Source organism: Silurus aristotelis, assembly GCF_946808225.1.
Source record: "Silurus aristotelis genome assembly, chromosome: 18".
In the NCBI taxonomy this organism is placed as follows: domain Eukaryota; kingdom Metazoa; phylum Chordata; class Actinopteri; order Siluriformes; family Siluridae; genus Silurus; species Silurus aristotelis.
This window is the reverse complement of record NC_139591.1, coordinates 13,707,392-13,723,503: the sequence shown is the minus strand read 5'-3', so window position 1 is coordinate 13,723,503 and position 16,112 is coordinate 13,707,392. Positions and strand designations below refer to the sequence as shown.

At 37.3% G+C, this 16,112-nt stretch overlaps 1 protein-coding gene across 2 annotated transcripts; it reads left to right on the top strand.

Moving 5' to 3' along the window:
- The first annotated feature begins 140 nt into the window (after positions 1–140).
- Positions 141–15,990, top strand: hip1r (huntingtin interacting protein 1 related). 2 transcript variants are annotated; one of them, XM_083569266.1, is made up of 37 exons: positions 141–298; positions 824–913; positions 998–1,061; positions 2,359–2,501; positions 2,676–2,732; positions 2,910–2,990; positions 3,240–3,316; positions 3,412–3,473; positions 5,940–6,080; positions 6,298–6,355; positions 6,454–6,529; positions 7,266–7,391; positions 7,547–7,596; positions 7,677–7,749; positions 7,862–8,039; positions 8,345–8,433; positions 8,544–8,660; positions 8,929–9,030; positions 9,125–9,319; positions 9,570–9,680; positions 9,789–9,983; positions 10,329–10,439; positions 10,730–10,924; positions 11,336–11,483; positions 11,567–11,653; positions 11,757–11,864; positions 12,425–12,561; positions 12,727–12,837; positions 13,399–13,457; positions 13,569–13,599; positions 13,752–13,814; positions 13,940–14,040; positions 14,228–14,333; positions 14,488–14,611; positions 15,022–15,083; positions 15,188–15,445; positions 15,555–15,990. In XM_083569266.1, exons 2-37 carry the CDS (start codon positions 833–835, stop codon positions 15,561–15,563), a joined length of 3,786 nt encoding a protein of 1,261 aa, XP_083425392.1. In that variant the 5' UTR covers positions 141–298; positions 824–832; the 3' UTR covers positions 15,564–15,990. The 2 variants fall into 2 exon arrangements, with proteins under 2 accessions (XP_083425392.1, XP_083425393.1); XM_083569267.1 differs by lacking the exons at positions 9,789–9,983; positions 10,329–10,439 and having other exon boundaries at positions 159–298.
- The last annotated feature ends 122 nt before the right edge of the window (positions 15,991–16,112 follow it).

Sequence of the window (16,112 nt, the reverse complement as noted above, 5' to 3'; positions counted from 1 at the left end):
TAAAGTGTTAAGTACCCATTTATAAACTGTTAAACCTGTCCTACAGGGTGGCTTGAATGGCGCTGCTTGTTTCGTCATTTCTGTTTCGGTGTCATCAGACCTGTTTTTAAAAGGGTGAACTCTCCTGTGAGGGTTTTGGAATTTTCACACTAGCAGGACAGTTCAGTGCTTTTCACCTGTAGACTTTGTGGCTGCATGATGTGGATGTAAACTTTCATTATTTAAATCAAGCTCTTTGGAGAATTTGTAACATCTGCATTTACAGAATTCCGTCGGGGACTTTGGGACAGCACATAAGGTATTTTTGTTTTGTTTTGTTTTGTTTTTGTTTTTTTTAATTGAAATTGTATAACTTTTTTGTTAAAATTTAGACAAGGCTTTTTGTTTGGAGTTGTTATGACCTATTTTAATAAATAAAAAAAATCTGATGTTTAAATAAACCTATGACTGCATTGTATGACTTGCATTAACAAAATATTTAATTTATTTTGTTTAAAATAATTTTTATTAGGAAAAAAATGTAAAGTATTAGCCACTGTATATTGGTGGAGACAGATTTGAGTATTAGAACAATTAATTAACTTGGAAAAGTAATATTTTTGAGATAGACAAGTTACATGATTCATCCATATGAAAGAATATTCATACTAAAGGTGGTTGAAAACCTGCTGCCTAAATACCAAAGGCTCCCTCCTTCTTTCGCAGATTTCTTCCCCCATGTAGTAAAGTAGCATAACCAACAATGGGCCATTTAAGACAGAGCCAGAATCAAATAGTGCCAACTTTAGCTTCTGATCAATTGATTTTGTTGTAATTCCAACAGGACTGAAAAATGTCAAAAGAAAAAAGTGAAAAAAAGGACAAATCTGAAAAGGCCCTGGCAGCAGAAAAAGATCAATTTGTCAAACTTCAGGTAAAAAATACAGTATTGTCACAGTCTATTGACTTGGGTTTGATATTGAACTTAAAATCAGATAATGCTATTTTATCTTTACAGCTGCAGAGCATTTCAAAGTGTATAACGTCCACTGAGGCACCACTTAAGACGAAATATAGCCGCAGTATCTTTCAAAGCTTGGAGTGTTTAACATTCTTTTCTCTCTCTAATATTCTCTTCTGGTGTATGTCAGGAAGGTAATTATGTAAAACACTGTGCAATAGCTTATAGCACATGCTAAAATATAGTCAAGTCAAGTCAAGTCAAGTTTATTTGTATAGCGCTTTTCACAACAGACATTGTCTCAAAGCAGCTTTACAGAAAACAGTGAAGGTGAATGGTGTGCATTTGTCCCTGATGAGCAGCCGTGGCGACAGTGGCAAGGAAAAACTCCCTTAGATGATATGAGGAAGAAACCTTGAGAGGAACCAGACTCAAAGGGGAACCCATCCTCATATGGGTGACATCAAAAGTTTGGTCATAAATCTTTCAACAATACAGAACAATTTGTGATCATCATAGATCCAGCATCAGCTTCTCCATGCCAGGGCCTTTAAACACTCGGCATCTACTTCTCCATGATCATCCATAGGTCCATAATCTTCACGAGGTGGGACGTGACTGGAGCTGGCCAAACCTCAGGAAGCCTCGGGATGGGGAGAGAAAGAGAAGCAGTGGAGAGGAATTAGCGTAGCTGCTGTTCATGATATTAACAGCACAAGTTGATAATGTGCATGTGATCAGATGTTCTGGAGCACAAGGTTGTGATGTGATGTGTGTGATGTGTATAGAAGAAGAAGAATAGCTTTTATGTGTTACATATACATTACAGCACAGTGAGATTTTTTTTCTTCACATCTCCCAGTATAAGTTTTACAGAATTTGCAATAGTTCTTTTGGTTAGTGTGCATTTTTTAATGGTGCAGCTTTGGTAGTATATTTAACATTGTTGATGTATGTTTTAAATGTTTGGCGAATGACTTTCTGGTTTTAGTTCCTGTGATGAACATATACCACCCATGTAGGGAAGTTCATTCCTTGTGTAAATCGACCTGATTACTGCAGGGGTATTAAAGTTAGATAAGGGATAGAGTGAAATTAACATTCAGAGGACTTGTGTTTTAAAGTAGTTCATTAATAGAACCTGGAAATACAAGTGGATTTAAAGTTGGAGTATAAGGTATAGTGTTCAAACAAGTGCAAGTGCACCTGAAAGCTACAATCTAGGGGACGGTTAGTGGATTGTGTGTTTATTCCTAAAACACTGAGGGCGGTCAGTTTGAGGGATTAATACAAAAGACAGCAAGAAGCTTGGTGTTGGTGGATCTGAGTGTGGCTGGAATGGGTTTAGAGTGTAGGGTATGAGGTTCAAACTAGAAATGGTATACTGTTAGTATGGCCTTACCTTAACCTTACTACAGATATCCTGTTAGGAACGCATTGGGAAAATGGAGCCGTCGTTTTCTGGTCCCATGCTGTCAGTTTGCCTCTGGCCAGCAATGCCATCCTTAGCTGGAAATTCTGCCATATGGTGCATATTCTCCTGCGTGATGGCCATCCCAATGTGAGTCCTTCTAACTTATCCAATACATAATAACAGATATTACACTTATCAGAGGTGGGTGGGTAAAATTTTTTGTTTTTTAAAATCTAAGCAACTTTGAACGATTTCCCTGCTCTTGAGTTTTGACCCGTCGTGGCCTCTTTATTACCTAATTTCTTCTGTCAAAACTTTCAGACCCTGCGAGATAGCCGAGGACACGTCCCAAATATTAGGCAAATGGGAACATTATGGGTAGGTGAATAAAAACACAATTACAATTGATTGAACCATAAGTGGTTTATAGTATTTTTAATTTTTTTTCTACTATATTTGATTTTAATATTTAAAGTGCTTAATATTAAGAATGTTCACCTTGAATTTATTCATTGATGTTTGATTTATTTTTATTTTTATACATGCACTGTGTAGGGAAGCCTCCATGATAGATACGGTCATATTGTTGCTCTCTATGCGAAGTTCCTGGGTCTCAAAATTGACTTCCATTGTAAGGTGAGTTAATGTACTATAGAACTCTACCCTCTGTTTTAGAAAAGTGAATGCATCCGTAACTTAATTGTGCTAAATGGAAAAATATTCTATACACGTAGTTGTTAAGTTTTTGCTCTTATCTTTTAAACTGTCCTGAAATTTGGACTTTTGGATTCACAAACTAAAGTGTAAAATGTAAAAAATGTAAATGTAAAATGTAGTAGTCTTTTGATACATTCGTTTTATAAACTGTTTATATTTCCTTAACAGCACAAAGTGATTCCACCAAATCTTGAAGCTCCAGAGGAGGTCCTCGAGAGGGCTATTGCAGTTGATATAAATGAAGTGTGGGTATTTCTTTTTATCCAGTTTAGATATACTTTAAATAATAATTTTCCCAACAATGAAGCTTTTAAGGAAAGTAAATAGTTTTTGTGTTTAGGTTTGAAACCACGGGTGAGGTGCTGGATTATATGGATGCTGCTCTTATATTGCAAGAAACAGGTGATCTAATCTAATCTGACCTCAGTATGCTGTCAACATGTTGCCATTATGTAGATTTTTATTGGGTAACAGAAATCCAGTTACTGGACACATTATTTTCACATTATTAAGACTAATATCTCGCCTATTTATTGTCAATCCGAAATTGAGAACCAATGTCTGAAAAACTAAGCAGACCTTATGATTCAGTAGCTTTTAGAACCACCTTTAGCAGCAATAACTTGAAGTAATCAGTTTTTGTATGACTGATAAAGTCTCTCACATTGTGGTGAAATTGTGGCTCACTTTATTTTACAACATTGCTTACGTTCATTTAGGTTTGCGAGCATTTGGTTATGCACAGGTCCTGCCACAGCATTTCAGTCAAGTTGAGGCCTGGACTTTTACTGGGCTATTGAAACACCTTGATTTTTTCTGGGTTTTAGCCATTCTTCTGTAAATTTGCTGGTGTGCTTGGGATTGTCTTGTTGCATGACCCAGTTTCAGCCAAGCTTTAGCTGTCAGACAGATGGACTCAAATTTGCCTCTAGAATTCTTTGTTGTCAGAGGAGGTCATGGTCAACTCAAAGACTGTAAGGTGGCCAGTTTGTACATACAGTGAGGAAAATAAGTATTTGAACACCCTGCTATTTTGCAAGTTCTCCCATTTAGAAATCATGGAGGGGTCTGAAATTGTCATCGTAGGTGCATGTCCACTGTGAGAGACATAATCTAAAAAAAAAACATCCAGAAATCACAATGTATGATTTTTAAACTTTTTAATTGTATTATACAGCTGCAAATAAGTATTTGAACATCTGTCTATCAGCTAGAATTCTGACCCTCAAAGACCTGTTAGTCTGCCTTTAAAATGTCCACCTCCACTACATTTATTATCCTAAATTAGCTGCACCTGTTTGAGGTCGTTAGCTACATAAAGACACCTGTCCACCCCATACAATCAGTAAGAATCCAACTACTAACATGGCCAAGACCAAAGAGCTGTCCAAAGACACTAGAGACAAAATTGTACACCTCCACAAGGCTGGAAAGGGCTACGGGGAAATTGCCAAGCAGCTCGGTGAAAAAAGGTCCACTGTTGGAGCAATCATTAGAAAATGGAAGAAGCTAAACATGACTGTCAATCTCCCTCGGACTGGGGCTCCATGCAAGATCTCACCTCGTGGGGTCTCAATGATCCTAAGGAAGGTGAGAAATCAGCCCAGAACTACACGGGAGGAGCTGGTCAATGACCTGAAAAGAGCTGGGACCACCGTTTCCAAGGTTACTGTTGGTAATACACTAAGACGTCATGGTTTGAAATCATGCATGGCACGGAAGGTTCCCCTGCTTAAACCAGCACATGTCCAGGCACGTCTTAAGTTTGCTAATGACTATTTGGATGATCCAGAGGAGTCATGGGAGAAAGTCATGTGGTCAGATGAGACCAAAATAGAACTTTTGGGTCATAATTCCACTAAACGTGTTTGGAGGAAGAAGAATGATGAGTACCATCCCAAGAACACCATCCCTACTGTGAAGCATGGGGGTGGTAGCATCATGCTTTGGGGGTGTTTTTCTGCACATGGGACAGGGCGACTGCACTGTATTAAGGAGAGGATGACCGGGGCCATGTATTGCGAGATTTTGGGGAACAACCTCCTTCCCTCAGTTAGAGCATTGAAGATGGGTCGAGGCTGGGTCTTCCAACATGACAATGCACACAGCCAGGATAACCAAGGAGTGGCTCGGTAAGAAGCATATCAAGGTTCTGCCGTGGCCTAGCCAGTCTCCAGACCTAAACCCAATAGAGAATCTTTGGAGGGAGCTCAAACTGTTTTTCTCAGCGACAGGCCGGAAACCTGACTGATCTAGAGAAGATCTGTGTGGAGGAGTGGGTCAAAATCCCTCCTGCAGTGTGTGCAAACCTGGTAAAAAACTACAGGAAACGTGTAATTGCAAACAAAGGCTCCTGTACCAAATATTAACATTGACTTTCTCAGGTGTTCAAATACTTATTTGCAGCTGTATCATACAAATAAATAGTTAAAAAATCATACATTGTGATTTCTGGATTTTTTTTTTTAGATTATGTCTCTCACAGTGGACATGCACCTAAGATGATAATTTAAGACCCCTCCATGATTTCTAAGTGGGAGAACTTGCAAAATAGCAGGGTGTTCAAATACTTATTTTCCTCACTGTATATGCTCTGTTTAGTTTTTGCCAACTATGGCACTGTGCATTACAGCCAAACATCTCTACTTTGGTCTCGCCTGTCCAAAGGACTTTGTTCCAGAAAACATGTAGTTTGTTCAGATGCAACTTTGTAAACCCCAGACATCATTGCTGGTGTCTTTCCTTATTGACATTGTGTTAACACACACCTGAATGCACTACACCAACAAACTGCTAAAACTTGTGCTTTTACTGAAGAGCTCTTATGAGAAAACTGATATTATGAACAGTTTTTGTGTTTCTTCACAGTTTTTGGACAACTTGAATCCAACAATACGAGCTCGACAAGTGCTGTGGGTCAGTGTCGCCTTGCTCCCTTGGTCCTGCTCCTCCAAGACTGCAGCCCTCTCTATCACTTTCTTGTCAAGCTCCTGTTTAAGTTACACAGCCGTGAGTAGGCTTTCTTTTCCATAAGTGGCTAAACCCACTTACTTTTTTACAGCAATTAGAAGGTGCACTACAAAATTTGGAAAAATTCAAGCCGGTGAATACTTGTGCTTCTGGTTGTACCATTACTTCAGTGGCTTTGACATTTTAAATGGTTTTAATAAAATGACCACCTCTACTCACATTAACCTGCACTGAACATGTGTCTTGGGCATTAAAGGTATACCCATGGATGCTCTGCTGGGACATCGTGAGCGATTTCGTAATCAGTTTGACAGGCAAGTACTACTTTCACATTTGACTATTCCTGTTCTTGTACAGTTTTAAGTTTGTTAAAATTAACATGACATTTGTTTCTTTCTTTATTTCCCCTCAGTCTTTCCCTGTTTTATGAGAAAGCCAGGAGCATAGAGTTCTTTAAAACGATTATACAGATCCCTGATTTTCCTGATGTAAGTTTCCAAAAAGATTTATTTCAGAAATGTCTGTGTGAGCTAAAAGTACAGTAAAGTTAGCTACAAATACATGAGCTAAGTCCAAGGGTTTAAAAATACAGTAATTTATTCTTTGCTTATTTAAAATGATAGTATTCACATGTATTTATTTATCATTATAATTGTATTTATTAATAATTATTTTATAAGTATTTATTTATTTAACATAATTGATATATTTATTATATATAAATACATTTATTAGATATTCTATGCATATTTTTTAAATAAATGTTTACATTTATTTATTAAAAGTTTGGTTTTGATGGTTTTGGCGGCTGACACTGTGCCTTAGGAGCATAATGTGGTTTAACTGTTAGAAAAACATTGAGACTGAAGACTCCTAGAAATATTAATTTAACTTAGTATTGAAAGATAATTGACTGCACATAATCTGTTTTTTTGTACTCTGGTTATTATTAGTCTTACATTATGTGGCATGTCCACTATACAAGCGCCTGTGAAGCAGCTGTTAGTACAGATATGTTAAAGTATAAGAATGAGCGCATTAATATAAATCTGTGATTTAAATGTCAGAGCTGCTGTTATATAAAAAAAAATCAATAACCTCTGAACAAACAGATTTAAAATATTAAGTTTTAAGTACTCAGACCTTTGGTCCCTACTGTACAATGAACAAATGTTCTGGCTATCACATGACATATAGCTAATGCACACAGTTTTATATGTACAGTCCCCTCCAAACTTCCTGCGTGCAGCTTCATTGGCTGATTATGTCAAGCCAGTGGTGGTTCATAATCAGCTTCCTGAAGATGATGATACAGAATCTCAGTTGGACGTTGGTGAAGGATACCCTATGGTACGCTAATTGTTCATAGTTTTTAAACATATTTTTTTAAAGTTCATAGTTTTTAAATATATATATATATATATATGTATGTATGTATGTATGTATGTATGTATGTATGTATGTATGTATAAATATAAGTTTACATTTTACATTTCTTTGAACAGTTCTATAATTTCAACCAGTATGACCCAACAAAGGATGTACCTATCCAAAGGTAATAATACTTTCATTATGCAAATATTGTCATTTGAGATTTAAGATTCAGCTCCATTACGATTCTCTTTATGTCCTCAGGGAGAAAGAGGTTGACCCTTTTAGAAAAGAGCTGGAAGCAATGACCCCAGAGGTGCAGATGTTCAAAGCAGAGGTAAAAAAAAACAAAAAAACAACAACAACCTTAAAATCACAGAGAAAAGTGTATAAGAATTTGCTAGTAAATGAAATTTGGGATTGTAATATTTTGTCACTACTGCATGTAGGCCCAGCGTGCTGTCCTTCACCTGAAGGACCAGGTGAATAAGTTGGAGGCAGAGCTGGAAGACCAGCGCACTCACAAGCAGATGGCTATGGTGGAGAACGAGCAGCTGCGCATGGAGATGGAAGCATTAAGGACACAGACAGCAGTCGCTGCGAGTATGCAGGCTTCTGTAGATGACGGTGAGTCTTCCTTTCTGCACACTTGTACCCATTTCAGTATCTCAGGGAGGAAAACCTGTTTTGTGCATAACAGTACCTGAAAGGTCTGACTAAACCCATCAGAAATCTTTGTGCTATGCAGTCCATTCACATACAATTTCATATTTGACTGAACTTTCTACAAAATTCTTCTTTTGTTATGAAAATAATTATTAAAGTATGAAAAATGGCATTTTGATATGAGTTTGAGAATTTAAGTCTTTACTACTTAAACCTGAAGAACAGTCTCTGTTAATGAAACACTAAACATTATATCTGTCTTACAGGCCGAGTTCAAACCGCCCAGATTCATTTCACTCGGCTTAAAGAAAAGCATGCCGAGTTGGTCACCAGGCACGCTGATCTCATGAGAAAGGTCCGCAACTTTGCTTCCATACTCACTTTATTCATGACAACTGAATTGCTGCCTGTGAGATTTTATACTCTGTACTCACCTCGAGTGTAACTTGTTGATTTACATGTCAGAATACAGACATGGTGAAGCAAATGGTCAGCACTCAGCAAGTGCAGGAGGAGCTGGTCAAAGCCAGGCAGCAGATGACAGAAGAGCTGGAGCAGCTCAAACAGGAGAACAGCATGAAGGTTAAACTTACTGTTATAACATGTATTATAAGAGCACTGAAAGGTTTACATTTTCAATTGAATACGCAACATGCAGTCACTGGCACACATAATGTATATGCCAGTCACAGTTTATTGTCTACCTTATTTAATGTATATTATCCTCTCACATCAATATTGAAATCCATTATTTCCTTTATTCAGTGACTTAATATGTTTTCTAAAATCATAACTAATGTATTATTAATTGTGGATTTGTTCTTTAATGTGCTTTAAATATGATGTTTAGCTCGAAGCACAGAAGGCAGAAATCATTCAACTGAGGCAAAAGCTGCAGACTGGAAAAGCTGAAATAACAAATGCTCATAGTGCACTCCAGAGCAAAGAAAGGGTTAGTCCCTATTCGCCTGCAGATTTGTCATTTTTACATCATATATATATTCTGTGCTTCTAAGTCTCATCACCTTTTGTGTGTTTTGTAATAGGCAGGAGATCAGCTGAGCAGTGTGTTGGTGGGGCTTCAGGCTGAGAAGGAAGCACTGATGCGTTCTCTGAAAGAGCAGGAGGCTGAGGTTGCTAACCTGCACCAAGTCACTCAACTGAACCAGACCACGCTGCAGCAGGAGCGAGACAAGACCCAGAGAGAAATGAGCTCTCTGCAAAGCCAACTTCTAGAAAAAGTGAGTGAAACCATAAAATATGTGCCATGGGTAGCGAATATTTCTATCAGAAATGTTTTAATACATATAACAAAATGTACAGCTGTTTTTATGTGCTATATTACTATGACCCCAAAATGACCCCCCTGGTAACTACTATGTAGAAATAGTTTTTAGAGCAACTTTACACAAATAAAGACCAGACCACCAAGAACAAGCCACATACAGTAACTGATTATGAAAAAAAGTGAATGTGTATATGTCTCTACAGGAGAGTCGAGATCAGGAGCAGCAGATGGAGTTGGATAAATTGAAGAGAGAGCTGGAGCTGAAAAGAGCAGAGGCACTAAGTGTGCAAAGTGCACTGCAGAGTAAAGAGGCGGTGGGTTTTTTCTTTACATCACCCATAAAATGCATGGTATTCTTCAATTCAGTACCTCAGAGTTTGTCTTTTTTTTTGTGTACATGATGTCACTTTTGTGTGTTCTAGGCAGGAGATCAGCTGAGCATTGTGTTGGTGGGGCTTCAGGTTGAAAAGGAAACACTGATGCGTTCTCTGAAAGAGCAGGAGGCTGAGCTTGCTAAACTGCGCCAGGCGGCTCAGCTGCACCAGATCACGCTGCAGCAGGAGCGAGACAAATACCAAAGAGAGATTGACTCCCTGAAGAGGCAACTACAAGAAAAAGTGTGTGAAATACTGAAATTACAAACTGATATAAAGTTCTAATTTAGCCTGGAAAGTGTAAATATAAGATCAGGCCCAAGGTGCCCAATAATCAAGATTCAGGGCTTTGTGGATTGTCATGGATTACACTGTCTTTTTTCAAATGAGGCCTGAAGGTTATAGTAAAGGTATATTTTGCCTCATATCATACATCTTATGCTTAAAATTTAGCTTGCTATTCTTTTTGTAGTGAAATCTTTTGCCTACAAACATACTATATTTTCTTCTGTCTTCTTGTACTTCTGGTTCTGATATGATATACGTGTGTGATCTCTTATATTTGTGTATTTGTTCATGTATTAACAGCTGCAGCAGGAGCAAGAGCAGCACCTGGAAATCACTCAGCTAAAACGAGAGTTAGAGGAGAAGAGGGCAGAATTGACCAGTGCTCAAAATACCCTTCACAGCAGGGAGACGGTAGCTGAATTTTATTTTTTATTAACTCCTGTCAATCACAAAGATGCACATACTGCTTCAACAATTATATTATATTTAATATATTTAATAATCAATAATTTAATTATCGTATTAAAATTTTGATCTACAAGGTGGAGCCTGAGACTTAATTGATTTTTGCAGATTTGTAGCTTAGTAATTAAAGGAAATGCGTTGATGTGTGAGGATTTCAAGAAGTCTGTTGATATGTTTGAAAATTCTCCTGTTTGAAAGAATTGTGTCCTATTTTTTGTGTGTGTTGTGGATGATAGGCAGGAGGTCAGCTGAGCAGTGTGTTGGTGGGGCTGCAGGCTCAAAAGGAAACGCTGATGCATTCTGTGAAAGAGCAGGAGGCTGAGCTTGCTAGTCTGAGGCAGGGTGCTCATCTTCACCAGATCACACTGCAGCAGGAGAGAGACAAGTCCCAGAGAGAAATGATTTCATTGCAGACCCAGCTACAGGCCAAGGTCATGCATCTGTACATTGCTCACCAATGTTTTTTAAAAAAAAGTGTATTCTTATAATTCTGCAGGCGGAGTCATTTTCAATATGAAAATATGTTTTTTATTAGATTATCAATATGTTTTTTATTAGATTCGATTATAATATACCCAGATTATAGTAAACATAATTTGAACAATAGCCAGTCATCCACAGTACTGGCTTAAGGTTTGCTAATTTCTTCTAATATTGAACATTATAATTCAGTTATTGAAAACAAATAGTTTTCAATGCAGTTGCAATTTACATGTGAATAATAAGCAAATGTCCAGAATCTTTATGTCTCTCGTGGATAAAACATTGATCAAATGTTTTTCGGCTAGATTTTAAGTTCCATCAGGAGATTTACTGAAGTATGTGTGTGTCTGTGTGTTCAGTTGAGCCGGGAATCCGAGCTTCAGGAGAAGCTGAAGGAGGAGCAGTTTTGCTTATTGCAGTGTGCTGTGGTGGAGGCAGAGGGCATCATATTAGACGCTCTGGCCAAAGTAGATGACCCCATGCACTTGCGCTGTGTTTGCACTCCTGGTATGAATCCTGAGCAACCCCTTTAATCTCTAATATTAAACTGTACAAAAATAGACGCTCCTTTTCTTTGTGATTTATACCAGAGTATTTGATCAATCGAGCTGAGACCACACTGGTGTCCATTGACAAGATGAAGCAAAGTCATGCTGGGTACTTAAGAAATCAGGACGGTAAGGTTTTAAAAATGTGAAGATGTTCAGTGCTTTTTTTATTTTTTTTTACAGAAAAAATACCAATTAAAGGTTCAGTAGCATGTTTTTCTCTCTCTCCCAGATGCCAGTGGGCTGTTGAGATCTGTGACTCAATTTTCCCACCTTGCAGCAGACACTATTGTTAATGGTGCTGCTGCGTCACACTCTGCACCAACTGACCAAGCTGACAGTAAGAGCAAACAATCATAACATGAATATCATGAGACATGAGGTGAAATCATTGGTAAACATATATAAATAGTATTTACATTTTATGTATTTTTTTTTGCAATTGGGCTGTATATACTAATGAATTATGCACATGTAGTGTAGCGCTAATATCTCACTATACTGGTGTGACTACAGATACTGTCCCAAGCTTAAAAGAACTATAAATGTATATGAGCAAACCAGTTTCAATGAAAGACTTTCTGAGATGGCAAACTGATACTGTGGTCATTGTAAATACACTCAAGCTCTCCCAAGGTCTATCATTTCTTTCACACTTGAACGCAAGTCTGAATATGAGCAACCTTCTGTACATAAATAATGTCATAACTTTGGAACTTAGATCAGCCTGATGGGCTTTATGCAGCCACCCTAAAAGATGTTCATGCATGTGTGTCAACACAAAAAATCTTCAGAATGCTATAGATACAGAGCTTTTAGATCAGATTTAGGATGCTATTTCACAGTTATTTCCATTTCAATTTTTTTCTCTTTTATCTCTCTTCCTTCACCCATTTTTAGGGCTGACGGATAACTGTAGAGACTGTGCTACTCATTGTCTTCAGTTCCTTAAAGAGCTGAAGCTGAAGGCCACACTGCAGAGAGCTGACCCGAGCGCCATCCGTTACACGGTCCAGCGCATCCTCAACCAAGCCACTGTGAGTGTGTGTGTTTTGTCGTGGGGGTATTCTTAGCTAAAGTAGACAGCTGTGCTATCCGAAGAAAAAGTATGCCACATAAGACTGTTTGTGAAGAATCTATGGTGTGTATTTTGATTGAAATAACAGAATTAAAGTGGACTAATCAGGGACTGCTATTTGCAGGATTTACGACGAAATGATGCAGATGTACAGAAAGCAGAGCTGGCAGACATGGTGGATAAAGAGATGACTGCCACCTCCACTGCAATTGAGGATGCTGTTCTGAGGATGGAAGTAAGAGCAGAACAAAAGATTAATTTATGATATGAAAATGGCTAATTCATTTTCAGGTTTTTCCTCCTTCCTCCAAATGTACAAATCAATGGCTGCTATTATATGAATATTCATGTCATGCTGCTGAGGGTGTTTTAATTACTAATATTATTTATGTAAGCAATACAAATAGCAATAAGATTCAAGGTTGGGCTTTTATAGTAGAATAATTAAACTTGCTGTGGGGTAAAGCTGGGTATTCCCTATACCAGCATGTTTTTCGTAGCTAAAAAAATCCTTTTAATTCTTCAGTAATTACTATTACTTATTAATTACTACTATTATGGTTATTTAATATGGATAATTATTAATAAACTTGGAGTGTAAGAAGCAAATGTTTTGGCTGGCTCCGTTAGAAATGACCCAGTTTGAGAAAATAATGTGAATATAACAGGCATAAATTATTATTCTTATTGGCATGGTATAATTTTTATGAATCTATGGCTATATTATATATATTTTTATATATATTTTATATTTTACATTTTTTTATATATATTTTATCTATATCTTGCTTTACAGGAAATATTGAATCAAGCAAGAAGAGATACATCAGGATTGAAATTGGAAGTTAACCAAAGGTTAGTTTGAGATTCAATCAAATAATCCTGCAAAAATCTATCCTTTTTTATATTGTTGGGATTTGTGTGCTTGGTCCAATATTTAGATATTTTCTACATTTTTCTGCTCAGCATTCTCGGTTCCTGCTCTGATCTAATGAAAGTAAGTCTTATACCTTAAAATAGGGCCACTGCAATGTTGCAGGGTTCATCATTCTATGTCATTTAGAACATATGATTTTTTTTTACAGACTTAGTATGTAGATATTAATAAATAACTGAAAAAATGTAGCTCATCATGCATGTTTCTTACAGGCCATTCACATGTTGGTCACAGCAGCCACAGATTTACAGAAGGACATTGTGGAAAGTGGTCGGGTATGTTAATAAAGTATCAAATAAAAGAGGATAAAATATATAGAGGACAAAATATATCGCAATTATAAGTTGCTCACTAATCTTTGTCTTTGTAGAATTTGTTCATTAATGCCTGTTCTTTACAGGGAGCTGGCTCTGTGAAAGATTTCTATGCTAAGAATTCCTGTTGGACTGAGGGGCTCATCTCTGCCTCCAAGACTGTAGGTTGGGGAGCCACACAGATGGTGTAAGTGCACTCGAATCTGTGTCTGTGTTTTAAATTGCTTTGTGTAAAAAAAAAAAAAAAAAAAAAAAAGAAGGAATTTAATACAAACATGAGTATATCCTTGAAAAAACTTAATAGCAGAATGTATGTGCTAAACGCTGGTGTTGTTTCTCTCACATATTTGTGTAATTACATATTTATTACCTAGTGATTCAGCTGACAAAGTAGTGACAGACAGAGGCAAATATGAGGAACTGATTGTGTGCTCCCACGAGATTGCTGCCAGCACTGCCCAGCTCGTAGCTGCCTCCAAGGTTAAAAAACTAATAATAAAAAGATTGCATAGTGTATTGTATATTTAAAGCTAGAGCTCTAAAACAGCTAATATATTAGAGATTCTATCCTTTTGCTGAAACATTGTTTCATTTTTAGTTTGAACATGGTTTCTGTATTATTCCTTATTCGCAGGTAAAAGCAGATAGAGGTAATAAGAAACTTAATACGCTGCTGCAAGCCTCACGACATGTAAATGATATGGCTGCGGTCGTTGTGACGTCAACAAAAGCTGGACAAATGCAAATCGAAAATAAGGGTGAGTTACAGATTTTTACAGCAGTAGAAAACGACCTCACTACAGTATTTTATGATTTCAAATGTCAGTTTTAAACATAGGGTCGGCACAAGCTTCAGAGATGCCTTTTCCAAGGTGCCGACCCAAAATGTTTAAAAAAAAATATTTTTTAATCTGCTTTAAAATAAAGGAAGTGTATTGAATTGTTGCATGCTCCATCTTCTTGGTGAATTTAAGAACTTGGTCATTTTAGCCTCTGTAGTGTTTTAAACATTAGAGAAAGAGAGTCCGGTCAAGTTCTTAGCATGTAATTACTTTTTGATTGCCGAATTAAAAATGCATTGCTGCACTGAAGCATTTGGAATGCATGCCTAATATGCACTGACTTCAAATGCAATGTTATATTGACTTTAAGTAATGGCGCCCCACAGATCCGATGGATTTCTCTGGCATGTCGCTAATCAAGCTGAAGACTGAAGAAATGGAAACTCAGGTAATTCACTCGGTTACTTTTAGATTCCATTCCATTGCATTGCATTGAAACGCATGGAAGTACAGTCATTCACTTCTACATGCCAATGATGTGCATTTGTATAGGTGAAAGTGTTGGAGCTGGAGAATCAGTTGTCAAATGAACGGCAGCGGCTGGGCGAGCTAAGGAAAAAGCACTATGATTTGGCTGGAGTTCCTCTTGATCAGACTGTAGATAGAGATTTTGATGGTCTTGTGAGCGTTTTAACTCCAGTTATGCCTGAGCCACCGCTGCCAGAACCACCCAAACTCGAGCCTGCTAAAAATCCACCATCTAAAAAATCTTCTATTTTCCAGAAATCAGGCAGCCTCCTTAAAAATAAGGTAATTGTTTATACACATCGTCCAAACTTTTCACATTGAAGATGATATTACTGCATTCATGTTGATTTTGTGGTTTAAAATATGTGCATTTTGTTTTACTCCTTTACAGTTTAGGTGAAGCCTTTGGTGATGAATGAGCGGTGGAAAAAGCCCACTTGAATTAAAATGTTTTGCCCTTTTGTATACATCATTCATTTATTCCTTAGTAATGACTTTATACAGGTTAGCAGTCAATAGGAAACCTAAAACAGTAACACTGGGTGTCTGGGGAATATACACCAGACGGGACTCCATTTAATCACACCAGGGGCAATTTAGACTCACCAGTTCACCAACCAGTATGATTTTGGACAATGGGAGGAAACCAGAGATCCCAGAGGAAACCCATGTGGGTTCTGCACTGTTTTTTTTTTGTTTGTTTGTTTGTTTGTTTTATTTGTGATTTTTAATGAGTTAAAGGTATTAATTTCTGACATGACTTGTTAAACGTATATAAATAAAAACAATCTGTGACTAATAATAATAAAGTGGACTGTTGTTCAGTTGAACTTTTCATTTGATCTCTATATAATAATAATAATAATAATAATAATAACAACAACAACAACAACAACAACAACAACGTTTTCCGTATCTGTTTGAGTGGTCAGATTGTGGGAGAGGGTGG